The sequence below is a fragment of the Polypterus senegalus genome, chromosome 15, assembly GCF_016835505.1.
Source record: "Polypterus senegalus isolate Bchr_013 chromosome 15, ASM1683550v1, whole genome shotgun sequence".
Classification (NCBI taxonomy): domain Eukaryota; kingdom Metazoa; phylum Chordata; class Cladistia; order Polypteriformes; family Polypteridae; genus Polypterus; species Polypterus senegalus.
This window is the reverse complement of record NC_053168.1, coordinates 115,969,147-115,991,977: the sequence shown is the minus strand read 5'-3', so window position 1 is coordinate 115,991,977 and position 22,831 is coordinate 115,969,147. Positions and strand designations below refer to the sequence as shown.

The following is a 22,831-nucleotide window of genomic DNA, read 5'->3' as shown; positions in this document are numbered from 1 at the left end:
AAGCAATAAAGTGTTATGCCAATTAGTTAAAAAACAAACATTACTTAATATAGCACCTTTCATGCTCAGTATTGTGAAAAGCAACATCACTTCCTAAGTAATCAAGAGACGTCGCATCTAAAAAAAATAATTTTATAACCACAGAGCTCAAAGACGTAAACTTTCTACCGTGTGTTCCATGCTCATAGTTTTATTAAAATTCTGTACAAAACGATCAAGACACACAGTATTCATTACACAGCCATTGATGTTAAATAAATAAACCTGTATAGAGCCTTTCATTTCCAGCACTATGAGTTGTATATTATATTTTTGAATATTGCATTTTCAAGTCAGCATTCCAAGGCTGTTAGAATACCAAAGTAGCAAAGCAGTAAAATGAGGTGTGAATGCAGAAAGGAAAGCAAAAGTAGTGAAGGCCAAGTGAGTGAAATGAACGACTGGCAACAATAAGCTCTTAGCAGAGGCTCTAAATGACTAATGAGAAGCTCAGGATATTCTGAATTTAAATTTTAAAGAGGGTTTGAAAGTCAGTCACACAGAATATTCTTTTCAGGCCACAGAATAAAGAGGTTGTGAAATAACTTTAAAAGGAATTTGTTAAATAATTATTTAAATAAACAAGTTAAATCATAGACAAGCCATATAACAACATCATAGTGAGGACTTTTATTAAAATATACTGGTCAAAAAATTAAAGGAACATTTTTTAATCAGAGTATAGCATCAAATCAATCAAACTTGTGGGCTGTTGATCTGGTCAGTTAAGGAGAGGGAGTTGTTAATTAGTTTCAGCTGCTTTGTTCTTAATAAATTAACAACAAGTGCACTAGAGGGTCAACAATGAGACGACCCCCAAAACAGGAATGGTTTAACGGGGGAGGCCACTGACATTTTTCCCTCCGCATTTGTTTTTTCACTAGTTTTGCACTTGGCTATGGTCATTATCACTACTGGTAGAATGAGGCAATACCTGAACCTTATAGAGGTTGCAGAGGTAGTCCCACTTCTCCAGGATGGCACATCAATACATGCCATTGCCAAAGGTTTGCTGTATTTCCCAGCACAGTCTCCGGGGCATGGAGGAGATTCCAGGAGACAGGCAGTTACTTTAGGAGAGCTGGACAGGGCCATAGAAGGTCCTTAACCCATCAGCAGGACTGGTATCTGCTCCTTTGGGAAGGAGGAACAGGATGAGCACTGCCAGAGCCTATAAAATGATCTCCAGCAGGCCACTGGTGTGAATGTCTCTGACCAAACAATCAGAAACTGAGTTCATGAGGGTGGCCTGAGGGCGTGATGTCCTCTAGTGGGCTCTGTGCTCACTGCCCGGCACCATGGAGCTCGATTGGCATTTGCCATAGAATACCAGAATTGGTAGGTCTACCACTGGCACCCTCTGCTTTTCACAGATGAGAGCAGGTTCATCTTGAGCACATGTGACAGACGTGAAATGGTCTGGAGAGGCTGTGGAGAACATTATGCTGCCTGTAACATCATTCAACATGACCGGTTTGGTGGTGGGTCAGTGATGGTCTAGGGAGGCATATCCATGGAGAGACGCACAGACCTCTACAGCCTAGACAACACCACCTTGACTGCCATTGGGTATCGGGATGAAATCCTTAAACATCCTCATGTGGCGAGAGTATGCAGGCAGTTCCTGAAGGATGAAGGAATTGATACCATTGACTGGCCCCCATGCTTGCCTGACCTAAATCCAATAGAACACCTCTGGGACATTATGTTTCGGTCCATCTTACGCTGCCAGGTTGCACCTCAGACTGTCCAGGAGCTCAGTGAGGCCCTGGTCCAAATCTGAAAGGAGATCCCCCAGGACACCATCCATTGTCTCAGGAGCATGCCCCAATGTTGTCAGGCATGCATACAAGCATGTGGGGGCTGTACAAACTACTGAGTACGATTTTGAGTTGTTGCAATGAAATTTCGGCAAAATGGACTATCGCATCATTTTTTCACTTTGATTTTCGGGGTGTCTTTGAATTCAGCCGTGTGTAGGTCAACCATTTTCATTTCCATCAAATGATGTGGCATCCTTTCACTCCTAACACATTACCCAGTCCATATCAGTATAGATTTCCAGCAGGATTTTTTTCCCATTGAGATCTGATGTGTTTTCAAAGTGTTCCTTTAACTTTTTTGAGCAGTTTATAATTGGATTACTTAAGATTTTAACTGTGGTCATAAAGGTATAAAAAAAAAGGATTTTTTTCTTCATTGGTCCTCACTTTTGTTAATTATTTATTATTCTTTCCCTATTTATGGCTCAATTGCAGAGTGGCTGTGAAATTCTAAATGGACCATTTTGTGACTTATGTATCCTATTTGGCTGACAACAGTGCCAGAATCTAAAACTATGCTAGACCAATGAATAGTACCGTCTACAAATGAAATCTTGAGGTAGAAGGGACCCTCACATGCAGACCCAGTGAAAGTCTGTTCACATTCCCTTCTGTACATTTCAGTGTATAATAACCTTAAAATTAGACATTGTAGTGTGAAACACTTTAAAGGTAATTGAAGGCACTATAGGAGGTAGATGTTTTTCTTGACAGGGGTATTTCCAAGTGTTTGTTCTGAGTGGGGAGCTACTTAGGGTCTGAGGCTGTGCTACATGTATTGGAGAACCAGAACTTAAATGTTCTGTGCATCTCATAATGCCAGTTTAGTTTCCACCAGAGGCTGACTGTGCTTCACATAAACTGCTAATAATCCAAAGAGAATAATATGGAAGCAATCATACTGTAAGAAATTAAAGTATATAATTATTAGATATCACGCTTTTTTTAATTAAGCGAATAATACCCACATTTGCCATCAGTAGACTTTGAGTGCTTTGAAATTCCACCACCCATCTATTTATTTAACTCGGTTAATTCTTGTGAGGATCACAGAGCTGGCCACAAGTTAGGAACCAGCCTGGCACATGGTACCCGTCCATCACAAGTTCTAAATAGCCACCATGGGTTTAAACAGTCCATTCATTGTAGAAGGGCTGTCAATGAGGTGAACCCAAGAACATGTGAGAGGTGGCAGGAAAGAAACAGGAGACGGGAGAAAGAAAGGCATACGGAAAAGAAGAGAGGAGCAAAGCAGGGAGGGTGTTAATTTGTAGCTGTGCCCAAATTATATCAAGTAAGGAACAAGTCTTTTTTTTTTTAATTTTTTTAAGTTCATTTTTTGTTAAAATTATTTTCTAATAAGTAATGATGTCTGTCTTTGCCTGTTAAAGTGTTTCAGTGTTTTGTTGTTTTATAAATTCACCTTTAAACTGGTTAAATGGCTGCAAATGTCTTCTTTCATGAATAAGATTTAAGATTGAGAACTTTATTTGTTGCCAGAGGGAAATTTGGCTTTTTATGACAGCTCTTAAAATTATTGAATAAATAAATAAGTAAATAGATACATTTGTATAGACACACACTATGGTCTGAGCATAACCACCAGAAAGACTGAAAACCAAGAAAATAAAAAAGTAAGACAATTTTCTGACATGGCTGTCCCAGGTCCAGTAAGGCATTATGCAGACATATTGCTGTTGGTATGAAGGAGTCCCAGTAGCTTTTCCTGACACACTTCTGCTGAATAATTAATTGGCTGCAAGTCCTTAGTGTTAGTGTGGCAGAGAGAGGATGTGTAAGCATTGCTCATAATGGCACTCGGTTTTGTTTTCTCCTTTGCTACGACCTCAAGGGGGGCACATAGTGTGTCGCATAACTGAGCTTACTCTTTTAAATCAGATGTTGATTCAATGGGCCTCTCCTGAATTGATGTTACCAGCCCAACCGATCCAAGTGTAGAAAACTGCACCATCATTACAGAATTAAAGAAAATGTGAAGGATGTCACTTCCCACATTAAATGAACACACTCTCCTTAAATAAGAGCCTGCTCTGCACTTTCTTGTATAGTTCTTCAGTATTATAAGACCAGTCCAATCTATCATTGATGCGGACCCTGAAATACTTTGTAGGAGTGCACCACTTCTACATCCACTCCCTGAATAACGACCAGACATAGTCCAGATAATTAGATTTGGTGATGTTGACTGTCACAGATTATGAATATAATACTAATTTTCCATCCATCCACCCACCCAACCCACTTATTCAGAGCAGAGTTGTGGTGCTGCTGCTGGAACCTGTCGCAGCAACCACTGGGTTCAAGGCAGGATTAGTCACTGAATGGGCACCAGTCCATCGCAGGGCAAAGACAAACACACAATTTAGCATTGCCAGTTCACCTAACCTACATGTCTTTGACATATGTTCTCCAACCTGCTTAATGCAATTCAGGATCACAGTGGGCCAGAACCTATTGTTATTTTATTTTATTTTGTAGTGGAGATTTTTTGGTATTCTTTACCACCCACAATAACACTTAACGTCTTCCATAACTTTTAATGCAACAGACCAGAACTCCTTGATTCAAATTTAGCCATAAAACAAATCCATACTAGACACATTCTGTTAGGGTTGGGTGGTCTTTTGACATTGGAGGTTTATGTTTCTCCAGTGTCTGCCCTGCTGCAGTTCTTGTTTTTCACTCCTCCTGGCCATCTGATCTTATCAAATGTTATCAAATTAGACTCTGTCATTGCAATTATCTATCCATCCATTATCCAACCCGCTATATCCTAACTACTGGGTCACAGGGGTCTGCTGGAGCCAATCCCAGCCAACACAGGGTGAAAGGCAGGAAACAAATTCCAGGCAGGATGCCAGCCCACCGCAGCACTGCAATTATGACAGAGTTAAAAACTGACCATAGTCGGCAGAAATGTAATTTATACTTGTTCTTAATTTTCTTTCTTTCTTTCTTTCTTTCTTTCTTTCTTTCTTTCTTTCTTTCTTTCTTTCTTTCTTTCTTTCTTTCTTTCTTTCTTTCTTTCTTATAGCAGTCTTCCTATTATTTTAGTAAAGCACGTTGTGATCCCCTTTTTGTATTAAATGTTATTTTGTGTTAATATCATGAATCACTCTGGACAGTGGTACTCTATGTAGCCTCAAAAAAGTTGTGTCCAGCTCCACAGTCTCTACTCACCTATTTGTTTTTGAGCAGCATGGAAACACCTAAAATGCATCTTTCAGGTTTATATTTGTCTTTGTTTCTACTATTCTGTCAATTCAAGAGAATAATGTACTGCTGATTAAAAACAAACAAACAAAAAGCCAATTTTAAGTTTGTAAACTTTGTTACACATTTTACTTTACATTCACTATGTTACAAATAACTTAACAGCTCAGGTAGACAGAAATTCACCAACCAGTCCTTGAACACATTGAGGAACTCAGAATGTAGCACTCCTCCAATACCCGTGCTGTGCTTTTCCATTAATTTTTGTAACATACTGTACTTACGGTTAGAAAAGCACTGGAACATTTATGTTTATGATTCTTTGCTGCCATGATGAATAATCATCAGCATTCTGTTTTATGAGTCCCTCCAGATTTGTGGTAGTGTGTTGCAGTGGTGAACTGGACTTTACCAAAATGCAAGAGGTTGAGTTCTCATCCCAGCTTGATGGGTGGCCCTGAACAAGTCACTTAACCCGCCTGTAATAAAATAGCTGTAAAATATACCTGCATTTGAAAAGGGTCTTGGGATTGTGTTTATATAGGTACAATACAAAATAAAGTGGGGTAGCTTATTTGTTTTTCTACATTTTTAAGAAGCACTTTTTTCTTTATATATTAAATAGGATATATTTAATTTAAACCTTCACTTCCAAGCTTTATAGTTTGTATCAAGATAATATAATTTGTATGTGAGACTTTGAGGTGGACTACAGTTTTGCAGTTCTTGTTTGTTGAGAGTCGCCAGGTGGATTTGGCCCACTGCTTTAGTAGTTCCTAAGAGTAGATGGGGGTCAATGTTTTGTGATGGTCCATAGTCACCTGAACTGTGTCTGTAAGGAGCTGATCCCATAACAGATCAGTGTTACATGTCAGTGTTTTCAGGCAGAGCAGCAGTACACCTTTCTGAAGGATTATCATGCTTCATCATAAGCTGTGACGCTATTCAGTTTTATGCTTGTAGAGAATACTAAGAACAACTCTCTTCTATCAAGATATAAGTTATAATCATTTAATCCTCACCTCAGCCCTAAAATTAGATACAGTGCCTATAAATGTGTTCACTCCCTTGGGAGTTTTTATTGTTATACAACACTGAATCACAGTGGATTTGTCTTTTCTGACACAATCAACAGAAAAAGATGTAAAATGGTCAAAATTAATCTATCTATATGTATAAAAGCTAAATACCACTGACTCACTGATGATTCACTCATCACGAAATCGCCAGAACCATGAGGACTTGGGACTTCAAATTTGGAATGCAGGTTACCCTTGGCCCATAGGTGCTCACTAAGAAACTGTTTTAAAAAATTTGTGGTCCAAGCATGTTCTGTCTGTATGTCTGAATTACTTAACGGATGTAGATCTGGTTGTTTTCTATATTTTGCTTGAACTTTCAGGTTGATTTTGTGACTTCTCTCATCGTGCTAAATATCATAGTTCGCTTGCAGTACTGATGTATTTATGCAAATCCAAGAGAGTGGCTGTGGGCTGGGAGCAGGGGGGCGGGGGCTTCCTCATTCACTTGCCCGCCACCGTTCGAGTTAGTCTATGTCTCGCCATGTGTTGGAGTGCACCTTGCCTCCACTTAGCTGGAGATAACTGTTTGTTCAACAGACGTTATAATGTACAGATTGTTAAGGAGTAACGTTTGATGTCTTTGAGAAAGAGATCAGAGCTCCATGTATTTTAGAGGGTAGCTGCTGATTGCCAGAGATATCACAGCCCTGTGCTTTTCTCCCCACGTGGAGGACGCTGTCGCGTCAGAGCTGAACACGATCAGATATAGTGCCAATGTCTATTGATTTTTAAAGTTTGTCCTGTTTGATTACTATGTGGGCGCAGCCACGGGGTACAGCTGCTTACAAATATAAAACACAAAATAATTGATCCTGGCATCACAGAGTAGTAAGCAGTCTATTGCAGGCTATACCCCACACTTATGCTGATTTAGAGTTGGCATTTACTGTATATCTCTCTGGGAAAGTGGGAAGGAAACAAAAGTACTCAGGAAAACAAAAAAACATCCATCCATCCATCCATCCATTCATCCATCCTCTTCCGCTTATCCGAAGTCGGGTCGCGGGGGCAGCAGCTTGAGCAGAAAGGCCCAGACTTGCCTGTCCCCGGCCACTTCTAGCTTTTCCGGGAGAATCCCAAGGCATTCCCAGGCCAGCCGAGAGACATAGTCCCTCCAGTGTGTCCTGGGTCTTCCCAGGGGCCTCCTCCCAGTTGGACGTGCCTGGAACACCTCACCAGGGAGGCATCCAGGAGGCATCCTGATCAGCTGCCTGAGCCACCTCATTTGACTCCTCTCGATGCAGAGAATTTGCGGCTCTACTCTGAGCCCCTCCCGGATGACTGAGCTTCTCACCCTATCTTTAAAGGGAAAGCCCAGACACCCTGCGGAGGAAACTCATTTCAGCCACTTGTATTCGCGATTTCGTTCTTTCGGTCACTACCCATAGCTCATGACCATAGGTGAGGGTAGGAGCATAGATCGACTGATAAATTGGGAGCTTTGCCTTACGGCTCAGCTCCTTTTTCACCACGACAGACCGATGCAGAGCCTGCATCACTGCGGACGCCGCACAGATCCACTTGTCGATCTCGCTCTCCATTCTTCCCTCACTCGTGAACAAAACTCCGAGATACTTGAACTCCTCCACTTGTAGCAGGATCTCTTCTCCCAACCCTGAGAGGGCACTCCACCCTTTTCCGGCTGAGGACCATGGTCTCGGATTTGGAGGTGCTAATTCTCATCCTAGCCGCTTCACACTCAGCTGCGAACCGATCCAGAGAGAGCTGAAGATCACAGCCTGATGAAGCAAACAGGACAACATCATCTGCAAAAAGCAGTGACCCAATCCTGAGTCCACCAAACCGGACCCTCTCAACACCCTGGCTGCGCCTAGAAATTCTGTCCATAAAAGTTATGAACAGAATTGGTGACAAAGGGCAGCCCTGGCGGAGTCCAACTCTCACTGGAAATGGGCTCGACTTACTGCTCAGGAGGAACAGTGTGGTTTTCGTTCTGGCCGCGGAACAGTGGACCAGCTCTACACCCTTAGCAGGGTCCTGGAGGATACATGGGAGTTTGCCCAACCAGTCTACATGTGTTTTGTGGACTTGGAAAAGGCGTTTAACCGGAGGGACCGGGGAGTCCTGTGGGGGGTGCTCCGGGAGTATGGGGTACCAGATTCCCTGATAAGAGCTGTTCAGTCCCTGTACAACCGGTGTCAGAGCTTGGTCCGCATTGCCGGCAGTAAGTCGAGCCCATTTCCAACAAAAAACATATAAACTTAAAACAATGTTCAGACACGACACAGACAATGTCCAGAAATATGATTCTAACTGATGATCTGTAAGAAAGTCATTAGCACCCTTCACTGCACCACTGTACTGCTGCCGTGAATATATTACACTTATCTGAAATCTGTCATGTGTCTTTTGTCATGTCAAGTCACATTTAGTTCATTTTAAGATTTCGTTAGGATTACGTGATTGTTAGTTGAATAAATAAGCAAGAGGTAGAGAATAGTGGGTTGGGGGCCAGGTAGTACACCTTTTAATGCAAAAGGAGAAAACTGGAGAACAGAAAAGTTCCGTTAATATATTATTGAGAATGTTGCACGTCCTTCTGTGCTTCCGCTCAAGTTAATTAGTTTGTCTCATCGTAGCAGAGTTCCATACTCTTCGGTCTTGGGTTAAATCTGAATACCGACTTCTGGGAATGCCATTCTTTAAGTATACAATGGAGAGGAAGAGGCAGGACCTCTGGGATTGAAGCAGATGTGATGTCCGTGTGCTGTGCACTCCAGGCAGCAGACAAAAAGAAGAGAGTCCATTACCATAGACAACTGCATATCCCCTGATGCAGTGTTGGTGTCCTTACCTCAATGTGCTGAGGAAATTCTTCTGATTCACTCGCATGTGATTTGTTAAACCACCGAATTGAAAGAAGGTGCAGTTTTTCACATGACTTTTTATAAAAAAACAAATATCTTGTTAGTAGGGTGTCCAGATTTTTAAAGTCCCAAACCAAGACACATGTGCAGCATGTATGTTTGTGTGTTAACTCATTCCTAATCATAAAACCCCTCAGGATGTGTTTAATGATTTCTTTGTCTCATCATCATCATCATCATCATCATCATCAGAGAGGTTCAGGGCATAGGAAACAGAAACATTTTCACAAATAAACACTTAATGCTTCTACAACAAATCATTACACACTTTTTGATTGGAGCGTTGAAGGGTTTATGAATGCATAGGGTCTGTGCAGCATAGAGGGTTTGTATGATTGGTAGTTTGATGGCTGTGTCAACAGAGCTTTGTTTGCCGTACAATAAAAACCTTTGAGACAAGCAGCCTATTAAAATCAGGATATATTGTTACATTTCAGTTACTTGTGAGGAACCCAGGTTGCATGAAGTTGGGACTGTCTGGTCAAATTACTTGTTAGGCACTGTGGCCTGCTACCTGCAGTGTTGGCCTATAAAGAATATGATTATTGGTTTAATCTCGTCCATGGGCTTCATCTATGACCCATTGCTTGATCTATTTATCGAACCCCCTTAATGCACTTCAGCGTCATAGGTAGTCGGGTTCAAGTCTAGCAGCACTGGGCACAAGGCAAGCACCAATCCTGGACAGAATACCACATTTATACACGCATCATGTCACCCATATAATGCCAGCTCAGAGTCCCCAGAAAATAACCTGTGTACTTGAGGAGAACATCCAAACTACACACAGACTGCAGAGTTTGTGGGATCTTTGGTAGGCTTTAATCACTTTACTATCTGAAAGTAATATTGTTTGCTTCTCTTCCTCTTCCTCTTTTTATTTTTGACTCATCACTGTAGTTTCCGTCCTTGGAATGTCTTTTGAATTTCTCTAAATCCATTTTCTGTCTGTGTTTTTTTTTTTTTTCATTTCTTATCTTTTCTAGTTTTGCAATATTTTTTTTTGTTATTTAAAAACTCCCTAAAATGTACATGTGGTAATGAATATTTATGAAACAGTGGTGTGGCATTCTTTGTAAGGTTTGCATGGAATTGCTGCTCATGTTTGGTTTAAGCGTCTAGTCTTAGTAGATGACAACAAAGTGAATTTTTTTGATGACTAAAGTGTTAGTCAGTCTCTCCAAATTTTGTACTGTAACCTCAATTTTGAGCACAATAAAGCAAAAGGAGGTTACGTGGTGGTGCAGTGTTTAGCATTGCTACCTCACAGGTCCTGTGCTCAAAAACTGGTATGGTCAGTATTGAGATCTGTTCATGTGTCCTGTTTCTCTATTTCTTTTTTTTTCACCAGTATGCCAAAGGGTAAGTTAACTGGCAACTCTAAAAGAGTCCAATGTGGGCCTTTGTGTGTTTGCACAATGCTGGGCTAGTTTGTACTATCCATGGTTGAACCCTGCATTGTATTCAGTTTGGCACCTACTTGCAGAAATCCTCAAGTGATAGATAGATAGATAGATAGATAGTTTATTAATCCCAAGGGGAAGTGCTTTATGGGCTCAATAATGGATACATTGAGGAATCATTTAAAAGGGATCCAAATGAAACAAATTATAGGTAGCAGGACAGTGTATGAAATGGAAGGTGGCGGAGTGGTCTGCCAGTTAAAACATAAAAAGTTTGACCCACTGATTACTGATTTTATTATGTTCCATTGTGTGTTTGACCTGTACGTGGCTTTGCATAAATCCATTTCCAAAGTTAACTAAATAAACAAATTAATGAAGGTGAAACAGGGTATGATTTTGGGGTGCTTTTGGGATTGAATGACATACAGTACAGGCCAAAAAATTGGACACACCTCCTCATTGAATGTGTTTTCTTTATTTTCATGACCATTTACATTGGTAGATTCTCACTGAAGGCATCAAAACTATTGGCGCTTTTCCACTGCATAGTACGGCACGACACGGTTCAGTTCAGCTCACTTTTAGGGGGTTTTCCACTGGGAACAGTACGTGGTACCTGGTCCTTTTTTTAGTACCACCTCAGCCGAGGTTCCAAGCACGCCGAACCATTACCAAAACGTGATGTGTAAACTCTGCTGGTCACTGATTGGCCGGAGAAAATTGTCATTACTGCGTCACTGAACTTGCGACACAAGACACAACAGACCCGCTAGATTTTTAGCACAGCCAGCGAAGGTTCGGACGCACCATTTTGTTTTAACCAAAAATGGCTGTTTCATGGTCTATTGAGGAAGTACAGACGTTCCTCTCGTTGGTAGCCGAGGAGCGGATCCAGCGAGAGCTGGATGGGGTGACGCGGAATAAAAAAGTTTTTATCAGGAGGTAGCTTGTGGCGCGTTTACAATGATGTCCCGCCCACTCTAAAGCGGTACTAAGCTGTAGTCGAAACGCAAACCGAGCCGAACTGAGCCGAACCAAGGTGAGCTGTACTGAACTGTGCTGTGCCGTACTATGCAGTGGAAAAGCGCCATATGAATGAACACGTGTGGAGTTATGTACTTAACAAAAAAAGGTGAAATAACTGAAAACATGTTTTATATTCTAGTTTCTTCAAAATAGCCACCCTTTGCTCTGATTACTGCTTTGCACACTCTTGGCATTCTCTCGATGAGCTTCAACAGGTAGTCACCTGAAATGGTTTTCACTTCACAGGTGTGCCTTTTTAGGGTTATTTAGTGGAATTTCTTGCTTCATCAATGGGGTTGGGACCAGCAGTTGTGTTGTGCAGAAGTCAGGTTAGTTGGACGATCATTTATTTTTCAATAGGTCAATGACCCCAAACACACCTCCAGGCTGTGTAAGGGCTATTTGACCAAGAAGGAGAGTGATGGAGTGCTGTAAATGGTCATGAAAATAAAGAAAGCACATTGAATGAGGAGGTGTGTCCAAACTTTTGGCCTGTACTGTAGATTAAAGTTAATAGTACATTTATAAGGTGAATACCCTTAGATTGTATTAGTAGGAGCTTCACAAGTCGGCACAGGGGCTTATAGTATCTCAGAGCATTGTTAGAAGCCCAGCGATGTTGACCTGAAATGGACTGACAGCATATCTAAAGGCATCTTTAATTCTTTACTCAGTGAAGTCCCAACATGGAGTAACAACACTGGCCAGAGCCTCACTGACAGCAGGAATGGACTCCTGCAGATGACAGGACTTACCTACATGCTGCTACATGCTGTAACAGCAAGCATGGGGCTGGTATTTTTACCAATGATGGTCAAAGCATTGGGCCTTAAACGACAACATGTAAAAATTCACAAAACTGGCCTGTGCCTCCTTACCTGACCAGGACACCCTCAAGATGGAAATACAGGGGAGGTAGCATCCACAGGGCATTGTCTCCTTTGGACTGACAGACAGCAGCTCCATGGATTCCCACAGGGCACCATGAAAATTGGAGTTCATCTACTCAGCCCAGTTGAGTTCTTTGGGTAGCACCAGGGGGTGCTGCAGGGACTGGGGAGCCCTTCTTTGTCAGGCTCCAGCATTACCCGGAAGTACTTTTGGGAACAATACAAAAGGAACCGTGTGCCTCATTTCGAGGACCTAGAGTCAGGAGAAAGGAGACAAAGCTTAATAGGAGGAACAGAGAGGGCGGTGACCGAGAGAGAAGACAATTATAGAGAATTGCTATGTGCTTGCTATTTACTGGCTATATTGTGCTTGGTGTTGTGGGAAACACTTACCTGAAGGATTTCCCACAAATAAACACTCTTTTGTGCTTTAATACTTGTGTCTGAGCCTAACTGTGTTGGCTGCTTGGGGAGGCAGTGCACCCCCTACAGTCTGCAGTGGATATATTTGAGTAGAAGCCCTTATAAAAATTCATTTATAAAATAAATATAACAATGTTTTGGAGTTGGTAATGTATTGAAAGTTTTTCTCATTTGCAGAGTATCACGGTTTCCATTATTAAAAAAATAAGGTGTACATTGTCATTCTGCCTCAAACCTTAGGCTTACTGTGCCAAACAGGATAAACACCTGAAATTATCAAAAACACTCCATCCCCTCCATGAAACAGGGTGTTGGCAGCTTAATGCTGTATGGATGTTTCTCTGCAGCAGGCCCTGGAAGGGCAGCAAAATAAAAGGAAATCCTGGAGGAAAACCAGATGTACTGTAGTCTACAAAAACCTGCACCTTGGAAAAAGTTTCAATCCCCAGGAAGACATTGACCCCAAGCTTAAAGACAAAGCTACACTACAATAGTTTAAAAAACCCACAGTGTTAAAGCCCTGGAGTGTCAGAGTCAGAGTCCAGATCTCAATCAAGTTGAGAATTTGTGGCTGGACTTGAGAAAAGCTGTTCACTCACAAGCCCCATTCACCCTCACAGCACTTGAGCAGATGTGCAAAGATGACGGAGGAAAATGTACTGTCCAGAGGTGCAAAGCTGATAGAGACCTGTAAAGACAAACTCCAGGCTGTCATGGATGCCAAAGGTGTATCTACTGTAACCATAAGAACCCCAAACCACAGACACATTCATACAGGGTGGTCCAGATCTAATTATGCAGATCCAGATCATCTGGATGACTTTGATTTATGCAGGAACGATTCCAGTTCCGCATGAAGATGATTCTTCATGTCATCAGTTCGCACACTTCTCGATGGTCCGGGAGTTTTCGGGTGATTTTCTATGTAATAAACTTAATAAGTTATAGCATAATGAAAATTGCATAATAAGATCTGGACCACTCTATACAACACACAATATATGAATAAAACATGGGATTTTTATTCCTTCTAAAGCACCTTTCCGCAGACCTCCTCCAGCAATCAGCAACAAATATAATTCCAATCACAATGAACCAATTAATCTTCCTCCTTCCATCCCCCAGTTGAGTGTTGCCCGCTGCCTCCCGACTCTGACTTGTACCTGTGTGGCTGTGGGTTTCCTTTTATGCTGGACCCGCGAATGCTTCCAGGGCCACGCCATGTCTTCTGGGAAGCACCTCCAGGGTCATAGTGAAGGTAGAGTGGTCCTCCAACAACAGCCCCCTCTTTTGGAGCGTAAGGACCCTGACAGGGCAGCACTTCTGGACTCCATATCCCAAGCACCCTTGCGGGTGCCCCGACTGGGTTCCCATGTGAGAACCACTGCCACCTGACATATGGTGGATTGAACTGCTCCCGACTCCTGGCTTCAGCTGGTCCATCCATTATTTTATATCGGGCGGGTACAAAATGATTTATTAGTCTGCGTCGTCGCACTGGCCTACCGTCTAGGAAACATATTTCTCTCCACCTCATCCATGATGCCAGTTCTCCTCCTACACTACTAAATACTGACTTGAAGGGGGGAAATCAATTATTTTGTGTGTTATATTTATGCAAAGTTGATCATTTTGTATTGATCTGTTTTCACTTTCACATTTAAAGAGTCTCTTTCTGTTGACTTAATATTAAAAAAGCCAAATTTAATCACCTCTGATTCAATGTTGTTTAACATTAAAATATGAGAAGTAGGTCAGTAGTTTTTACAGGCCGTTTCTTGTAAGTTGATAATGATGATAGAGAGGAAAACAAAAGCTTGAGTCCACACTGTTTCTGGAAAAAAATAAACCTCTGGGGTTCCAAACTTGGCTATCACAGTTCTGATTATCTTGGCCGAGTAGTTGTCCACACCCTTCTGGCTGTTCTACAAGATCACAAGCACATGCGGCACAGTCTAATAAAAATAAAATTGGCTTTGGTTGAGTTTAAACAGTGTCTTGTGAAAGCTTACTTCACTTAGTCTTGCTGTGATAATTCAGCTGAAGACTTATCATCATTAGCATCATTTTATTATGATTAATTACTTTTTTCAAGATTTCAGAAATTGATAAACTACTAACGAGTCTATATTAATTATATATACTGTAAATATTGTTTCACAGAACAAACATGAAGATCAGAGACACACTTCTACTCAGTCAGTCATCATCCAACCCGCTATATCCTAACACAGGGTCACAGGGGTCTGCTGGAGCAAATCCCAGCCAGCACAGGACACAAGGCAGGAACAAATCCCGGGAAGGGCGCCAGCCCACCGCAGGACACACACCAAGCACACACTAGAGACAATTTAGGATCGCCAACATACCTAACATGCATGTCTTTGGACTGTGGGAGGAAACCAGAGCACCCAGAGGACACCCACGTAAATATGGGGAGAACATGCAAACTCCACGCAGGGAGTACCCGGGAAGCGACCCCAGGTCTCCTTACTGCGAGGTAGCAGTGCTACCACTGTGCCACCCCACTTCTACTCAGATGCATTTTTTTTATTTGGAAGGATATAAAAGCGCGCTGGGTCTTTCACAATTCGCTCGGTATGTGGGCAAGCGCTCTGTAGCTTGTCACTTCCTATGGAAAAATGGGATGGTGTGGAAGTAGCCAATTAGGACAGGCCTAGTTCAACAGCACCCCTTTATCTTTAAAGTGGGATCACGGCACTTTGGCAGGGCTGAGTGAGGGTTAGATATGTATCTGTTTGCGTGCCTGTTGCTAACAGATTTCATAAAACAGAAGTCTGTCGCAGGACGCTTGCTATGCTGCTCTCTTTATGTAAGTTTGCATGTCTTGAAACATTTTATGTGGTTTTCTTGCAGTCTACAATGCAGGATGTGTCTTGAGGTTGGTGACAATTTGTGCGTCTTTTTCTCACCATGCCAGTTCCTGCCTGACCAAGTTGTGCCCAGCTAGGTCTAATAAGAAAGCTGAGTTTTGGGGTAAAACAAAATTAGACGAATCCATTGTTGAATAGTGTGTGATATCCATTGCTCATTCTCTTACTTGCTTGCTGGTCCTCCAACTTACAGAGAAAACTTGGGGGTTGGTGGCAGGATTGGCACTCCAGCAACTGTATAAAAAAAACAACCTCACATTGTTCCAATGTGGTGCTAAACTGTCACCCACTGCACTTGGGTCCCAACCCAGGTGGTTCATTGTGTGGTGGGTGGGGTGCAGCAGAAGACTATCAGCACATGCTCCTGACCTCCTTCTCCTCCTCCCTTACCTCTTTCTTCTTTTCTGTGTTTACTGATACTGTTGCATTAACTTTACCCTTCACTGGTCCAAACCCTAAAAAACTGCACAGACCACTATCCCTCCTCCCCTAAATCTTACGATAGGCACTATGCCATCTGGAAGGTAGTGTTCTCCTGGCATCCTCCACACCCAGATTCATCCATCAGACTGCCTAGTAGTCAAGTGTGATTCATCATTCCAGAGAACATGCTTCCACTGTTCCAATGGCACCATGTTTTACACCACCAGAGCCAATGCCTGGCATTGTGTGTAGTGATCTTAGGATTATGTGCAGCTTCTTGCCCAGGAAGACCCATTTCATGAAGTTCCCAGTGTAGAACTCTTGTGCTCCTGTTGTTTCAGAGGCAGTTTTCATCCTTTTGAGCCCCTCGTACTCCATCCTTGGGATAGTTCTCTTTTTGATATGTATGCTATGCTGTCTTTAGGCTCAATTATCAGGAATTTATTGCTTCTCATTTCATTGCTGTGTTGATAATACTCAAATCTATCTACCATTAAAATCAAAGCAAAGTGAAACAATATAGTCTGTCCATGCATGTTTAAATGATATTAAAACGTAGATGGCACTGAACTTACTTAAACCTATTGATTCCAAAAACGATATTGTCCTATTTGGAAACACAGAAATTTTGAGTGTTGCTGATGTTGTTACCATACATCATAAATCTCCAGTTAGGAACTTAGGAGTGATTTTTGGATAACTAATTCAAAATTGACAAACAGGTAAACTCTGTGGTTAAATGTATTTTTATTTCCAGCTGAGGCTTTTCACTTAGGTTAAGGTCTTTCTTTCCTTTAATGATTTTGAAAAGGCCATCCATGCTTTTTTTTCATCAAGCTCAGACAATTGCAACTGTCTGTATTTAGGTATTGATCAAGCATAGTTTCGATGCCTGCAACTAGTCCAGAATGCTGCTGCTCGCCTATTGATGGTCTCCCACAAGCGTGAACACATCTTAACAATACTGACCTCACTCCATTGGCTTCAGGTTTGCCACAGAACCTTTTTAATTGTTTTTAGATGTTGAAAGGAATGGTCCCCTTTTACCTTTCGGAACTCCTTCACGTTAACACGCAAACAAGAGCACTGTGATCTTCTAGCCAGACGCTCTCAGTGGGACCAAAGTTGTTGAGGTTGAAGCAAGGGGGACGTTGGGCTTTTGTGTGCCCACTCCCTCGTTTTTCGAATATCTTAACTTATATTAGGTCTTCCCTGATATTAATTACTTTTAGGACATTTCTTTCACTGGCCTTTGAGCACATAAGTTGTTAAATACTATGTTTCTATATTTTGGTTCATCTACAGCTCTCCTCTGCAAGTTTACATGGTGGATAACTTTATGACTTTTTGATGCTTCCACTTCACAATAATAGCACTCACAGTTGACCGGGGTAGATCTAGCAGAGAAGAAATTTTCATGTACTGTACTTACTTGTGACAAAGGTGGCATCCATTGAATGCGCTGAGTTTAACGTCACTGAGCTTATCAATCCAACCTATTCTACTGCCAGTGTTTGTCAAAAGAGATTGCAGTGCTATGTTTTTAATTTTATGAATCTGCTAACAATGAGTGTGGCTGAAACACATGAACTCAGTTGGTTGGAGATGGGTGTCCACATAGTTTTGCACAAATAGTGTATGCATTGAATACACTCAAAGACACCAATTTGTTTAAACATACAGAAAAACGTAGCAGTTTCAGTCTGATTTACGCAAATATAATCTAACGATATCTGTCCATTAATTTATTATTGAACAGTGGCCAGGGTCGTCTTAATTAAAGGGCACAATGGACACTGGCCAGGGGTCACAGAAGCAAAGGGGTCCACGATGTTTTTGATATCTATGTATGTTTCTGTTTTGCTCTCAAAACCGGGGCCCCAGCGCTGTACTTTGCCCAGGGGCCTATAATGCTGTTAAGAAGGCCCTGACAGCGGCCCAATTGTTCACTCAGGATATTTTCATTTGCTTTGATTTATTCTTTCTTCTTCTCTTTTTCAGATGAACTGTTATGATCGAAAACTACGACAGACTCGTCCTGAATCAGAAAGCAACAGGCCTGACCGAGTTGTACCGCCAAAGAGATCCAGGGTGAATGGCTGGTCCTTCCCGCTACATTCCTTCCAGTTCATTGCTTGGTTCTTCTACATCTACCTTGTGGTTGTTGGCTTTGGGATTTTCATTCCTCTACTTCCTTATAGCTGGAAGTATGCTGGTTATTGTGTATCCTTTTCTCTGATTATTAGTGTGGGGTCAGCTATTTTGCTGTAGTGAAGCAGCACCATACTGAATGTTTGAGGTCTGCTCTTCACAGTAAACTGCTTCAGTGTCACATTGTTGATGGGGGTAGATTTAGAAAATCGTCTACTCTCGGGAATTACCTTTGATTGTTCAAACACAGGATACCTGGTCCTTTAAGGAACGAAGTCTTTTTGAGATTGCACTTTTGTGCAGTGTGTTAGCTTTGGGTTTTGATACAGGCTGTAGGCACTAATAAGAGTAATTGATGTTTTATTCATTTCTTTCCTGCTTGAGATTATATAAATTTATAACCCCTGGTGAAATCAGCATTTTTTTGTAGGCAGTGAGAGATGATCAGTGGGGCAAGGATAGCATAATATGCTTTAACTTTAGCTAGTAGCTGGCCTGCTCCATGCAGATTCCTTCTTTATGATTTGTTCCTAATGTCAGATGATTCCTAAACATCCCACTGACTACTGCTACTTTTGCCAGTCGCAACCATTATTATATAATTTGTCTGATGTAGTTGGTTGGTCTGTTAGTTAAGGTTTAAGTCAGCAAGGTTCATAGATTGAGTGATTTCCAGATATACTATTTCATATTTGTGCCCAAGTTCAGCCGGTAGGAAGAGGGATTTCATCCTTAACTCCAAAGCTGGTACACACATTTAGCAAATAACTGCATCCATTATATTAAAAAAAAAATCTCAGTCCTAAGATCATAGACTGGGGGACCACCCTGCCTTCTACTACTTTTACTTTAGTGATGAATAGGGCCCACGATTTACCGCGGCCCGCAGAATTTAACGCCACGCCGCGGAATTTAGGGTTTTGCAGCGGTAAAACACCACGCCGCGGAATTAACCTAACTGCCGCGGAAAACACCAAATCTGAATGAAATCTCACCATTTGAGGCATATTGATATTAGTATGATTAGTTTTGATTACTTATTTAAGTTCTTTCTTTAGCCTATTGCATCATCTCATTAATATCTCGTTCGTTACTACTGAAACAGTAGTAGTACCACAGTGGAGCTACAGTCCAGTTAAAGAAGCTGTCGGCGTTGCTGCAAAGTACTGATAAACTTAACGAGCTGAGAGCTGAACTTGAATTTGTATCTGTTCACTGCCAGCTAATTATGAACACTTTGACTTCTTTTGAGGCACAGTCATTCAATGGCTGTCGATGTCTACAACAAAGCGTCTGACTTACTGTCTTGCCTGAAATCGTCCGGATTTCCAATTGCAACCAGCAGCTGTGAAGATGCAAAGCACAACGCTGCTAAACTTGAAGAATATTTTGTGGGAACCAAACAATCAGCAGTAGACCTATTCAGATCTGTGAGGATATTTGATCCACGACAGATACCACTCTTATCGAAGAATTTTGCTGATCATGCACAATCAGTGCCAACAATGATGGCTGCAGCCTGCAGCAGATGAATGACAAGCTTATCTGGACATAGTGTAGCGAACTCCCCTAATTGATGGTTGAGGAGTCCGACACACACAAAAAACTCCTTCTAATAGGAAATTATTATTATAATGTCCGAGCACCGACAGAACCTTAGCCCCAACTTTGATGTTCCCCAGATGGAGTTGTTTATACCAAAAAAAAAAGAAATAAACACCTAACAATTGTTTAACTAAAATATATATATATATATATTATAAAGCACACCAGTAATAACCCTTCATTTAAGTCACTCCTTATCCAAAAAATATACACCCAGTAATAGACCAACCCCTTTTACCCTTATATACTATACAGACAGACAGCAAGAAAGAAAGCCCAGAAAAGCACCAAAGATATATCCTTTTAACAACACCCCCCCTATATTCAAAATAGATATCTATAGCAATACACATATATACCCATATATACAAATATAAAATTATACCCACAGAGTCACAATCCCCACATGTTCCCCATTCCCTTTTATATAAGGTTGATTTAAAGAGTCTAGCCACACGGCCTGGGAAGTCCGTGAATAGTCCAGTAATCTAGACAACTCCGTTCCGTTGCCTAGTAATCTGATTTATAAGTAAAAGGAGCGATCTCACCGGCTTGGGGACGATCCTTCGTTAAGAGATGAAATCCGTCTCACCCGGGAGTCTGAGCGTTAACGTCCTTCCATGGCCGCTACCCTCAACAAAAATATACTTGAAGCCGTGCACTCCGAAGATGCTTTCCTGTTAGCCCGCACTCCTTTTTGTTGCGTCCAACCGTAAACTTCGGAGCCTTCCGTGCTTTTACCAGGTGCTTCTTTTACAAATTCCGTTCTCCTTCCCAGCTTCTTCTTTTAACAACCTTTCTTCTTCCTCCGCCCTCCTCGCTTCCTTTCTTTTTCTTCTCTCTTCTCCTTAAACTACGCGCCTCCTTGCCTTTTAAGGAAGATTTTAGCCAGGACCAATATATTTTGGCGCAAGCTTGGAAGCAAACGGATCTATTCTAGAGGATTGTGGGTGAGACCTAATCCAGACCAGATCCCCTACATCGTAGTGGGCCTCTTTCCTACGTTTATTGTAAGATCTGGCTTGCCTGGCTTTGGCCTTTGCCACACGACTCTCCACTTGCTTCTTTAAGGTGACTAGCTGATGTATCGTCAGATAAGACACTGAATTAGGGTGTGGGGCTTTAATGAGACGCTCCAGGGTCCCTTGATCTGCCTACCAACAGCCAATAGAGCAGGGGTCTCTCCGGTAACTTCGTGTACTGCAGTATTGAGCGCAAATCGAAGCTCCGGCAACCAGCGGTCCCAGTCTTGATGGTTCTTCCCCACATATGATGCAATCATAGTTTTAAGGGTTTTGTTTACCCGTTCAGTCATGTTCGTTTGGGGATGATAGGCTGTTGTCAATTTTTTCATCACCCCCCATCTGGAACATAAGTTTTCCATCAAACCACAGGTAAACTGTGGTCCTCTGTCAGACACCATGTATTTTGGTACACCCCACCGAGTGAAGATGTCTTCCCTAAGAATGGAGCATATCTTCCCTGCTTTTGCATTAGCCAAAGCAAACAGTTCCACCCATTTGGAATAATAATCCACCACTACTAATAATACAGTCTTTTTATTCTTGGACCTAGGGAAAGGACCCATCAAATCCACTCCCACCATTTCTCCTGGTTCCTTCACCACTGTGGATTGGCATAAACCAGCCGGTTTTCCTGGAGGAATCTTATACTGTTGACATATCTGACAGTTTTTAACATGGTACCAGACATCCTTACGAATGGTGGGCCACCAGGCTACCTCCAGGATCCGTAATAAGGTCTTGGTCTTCCCAGGTGACCCCAAAAGGACTGTCATGGAAGTATTGGAGAAATTGGAAGTTAGCTCTTGGGGAACCACTAGCTGATACTTGTGGCCTCCAAGTCTCGAGGGATCACTCGATACAGCACCCCTTGAAGTTCTTCATATCTGATATGCCCAGATCTACTCCCTGAACCTTCCCTGCACCCCTGACAAACAGAACAAGTTGTTTGAGCTCGAGCGATTACCTGCAAGTCTAGGGGCAGTTCAGACACAGAGGGTTTGACCACAGCCACCAGTACCTCTTGGGACTCTTCAGGAATCCAAGACAACGCATCTGGTACTATATTGCCATGACCCTTCCGGTAGTAAACCTGGAATTTGAATTCTTGGAGCCGAAGCACCCATCTCGTAAGCCTGGAAGAAGTTTTTGAGCACTTGAAAGCCCAGGTCAAAGCATTATGATCAGTATAAACGCTGAATACTGTCCCCTCTAAATAGTGCCGCCACTTCTCCACAGCCCAAATTACAGCCAAACATTCCTTTTCACTGGCTGAGTAGTTAAGCTCAGGTCCCCTTAATTTCCTTGAGGCATAGGCAATGACATGCTCCCCACTGGTATGACACTGTGTAAGCACCGCCCCCAGTCCCACATTACTTGCGTCAGTATTTACCCGAAACTGTAGTTGTGGATCCGGCTGTGCCAAGATGGGCGGCTCCTGCAGAGCGGTCTTCAGCCTGTCTACTGCCTCCTGGCATTCGGGTGACCATTTCCACGGGGCTCCCTTCTTGGTGAGGTGATGCAAAGGAGCTGCCCTGTCTGCCATGTTTGGTATAAATTTATGATACCACCCTATCATCCCCAAAACCTCTGCAGATCTTTCACGTTGGTAGGGGTTGGATAGTCCCGTATGGCGATGGTCTTTTCGGGATCCACCTCCACTCCTCTTGCTGAAACCACATGGCCAAGGAAGGTCAATTGGGATCGCATCAGATGGCACTTCTTTAAGTGCAAGGTCAGGTTGGCTTGATGGAGACGACGAAACACTGTTTCTAAATCCAGCAAGTGTTGATCTTTTGTTGGTGAGAATACAATGATGTCGTCTATATATACAAAACAAATTTTCCGCAGTAGCCCCTTCAGGACTTGTTCCATTAACCTCTGGAATGTAGCTCCGGCATTGACCAACCCAAAGGGCATAACCC

The 22,831-nt window shown here is 42.2% G+C and overlaps 1 protein-coding gene across 3 annotated transcripts in view; it reads left to right on the top strand.

Moving 5' to 3' along the window:
• The window catches only part of zdhhc11 (zinc finger DHHC-type containing 11), a 78,071-nt gene that overhangs the window by 22,769 nt on the left and 32,471 nt on the right, over positions 1–22,831 (top strand). For all 3 annotated transcript variants that reach the window (XM_039737365.1, XM_039737364.1, XM_039737363.1), the window contains exon 2: positions 18,130–18,351. In XM_039737365.1, the coding sequence (XP_039593299.1) occupies positions 18,130–18,351 (222 nt within the window). The remainder of the gene's footprint in view (positions 1–18,129; positions 18,352–22,831) is intronic.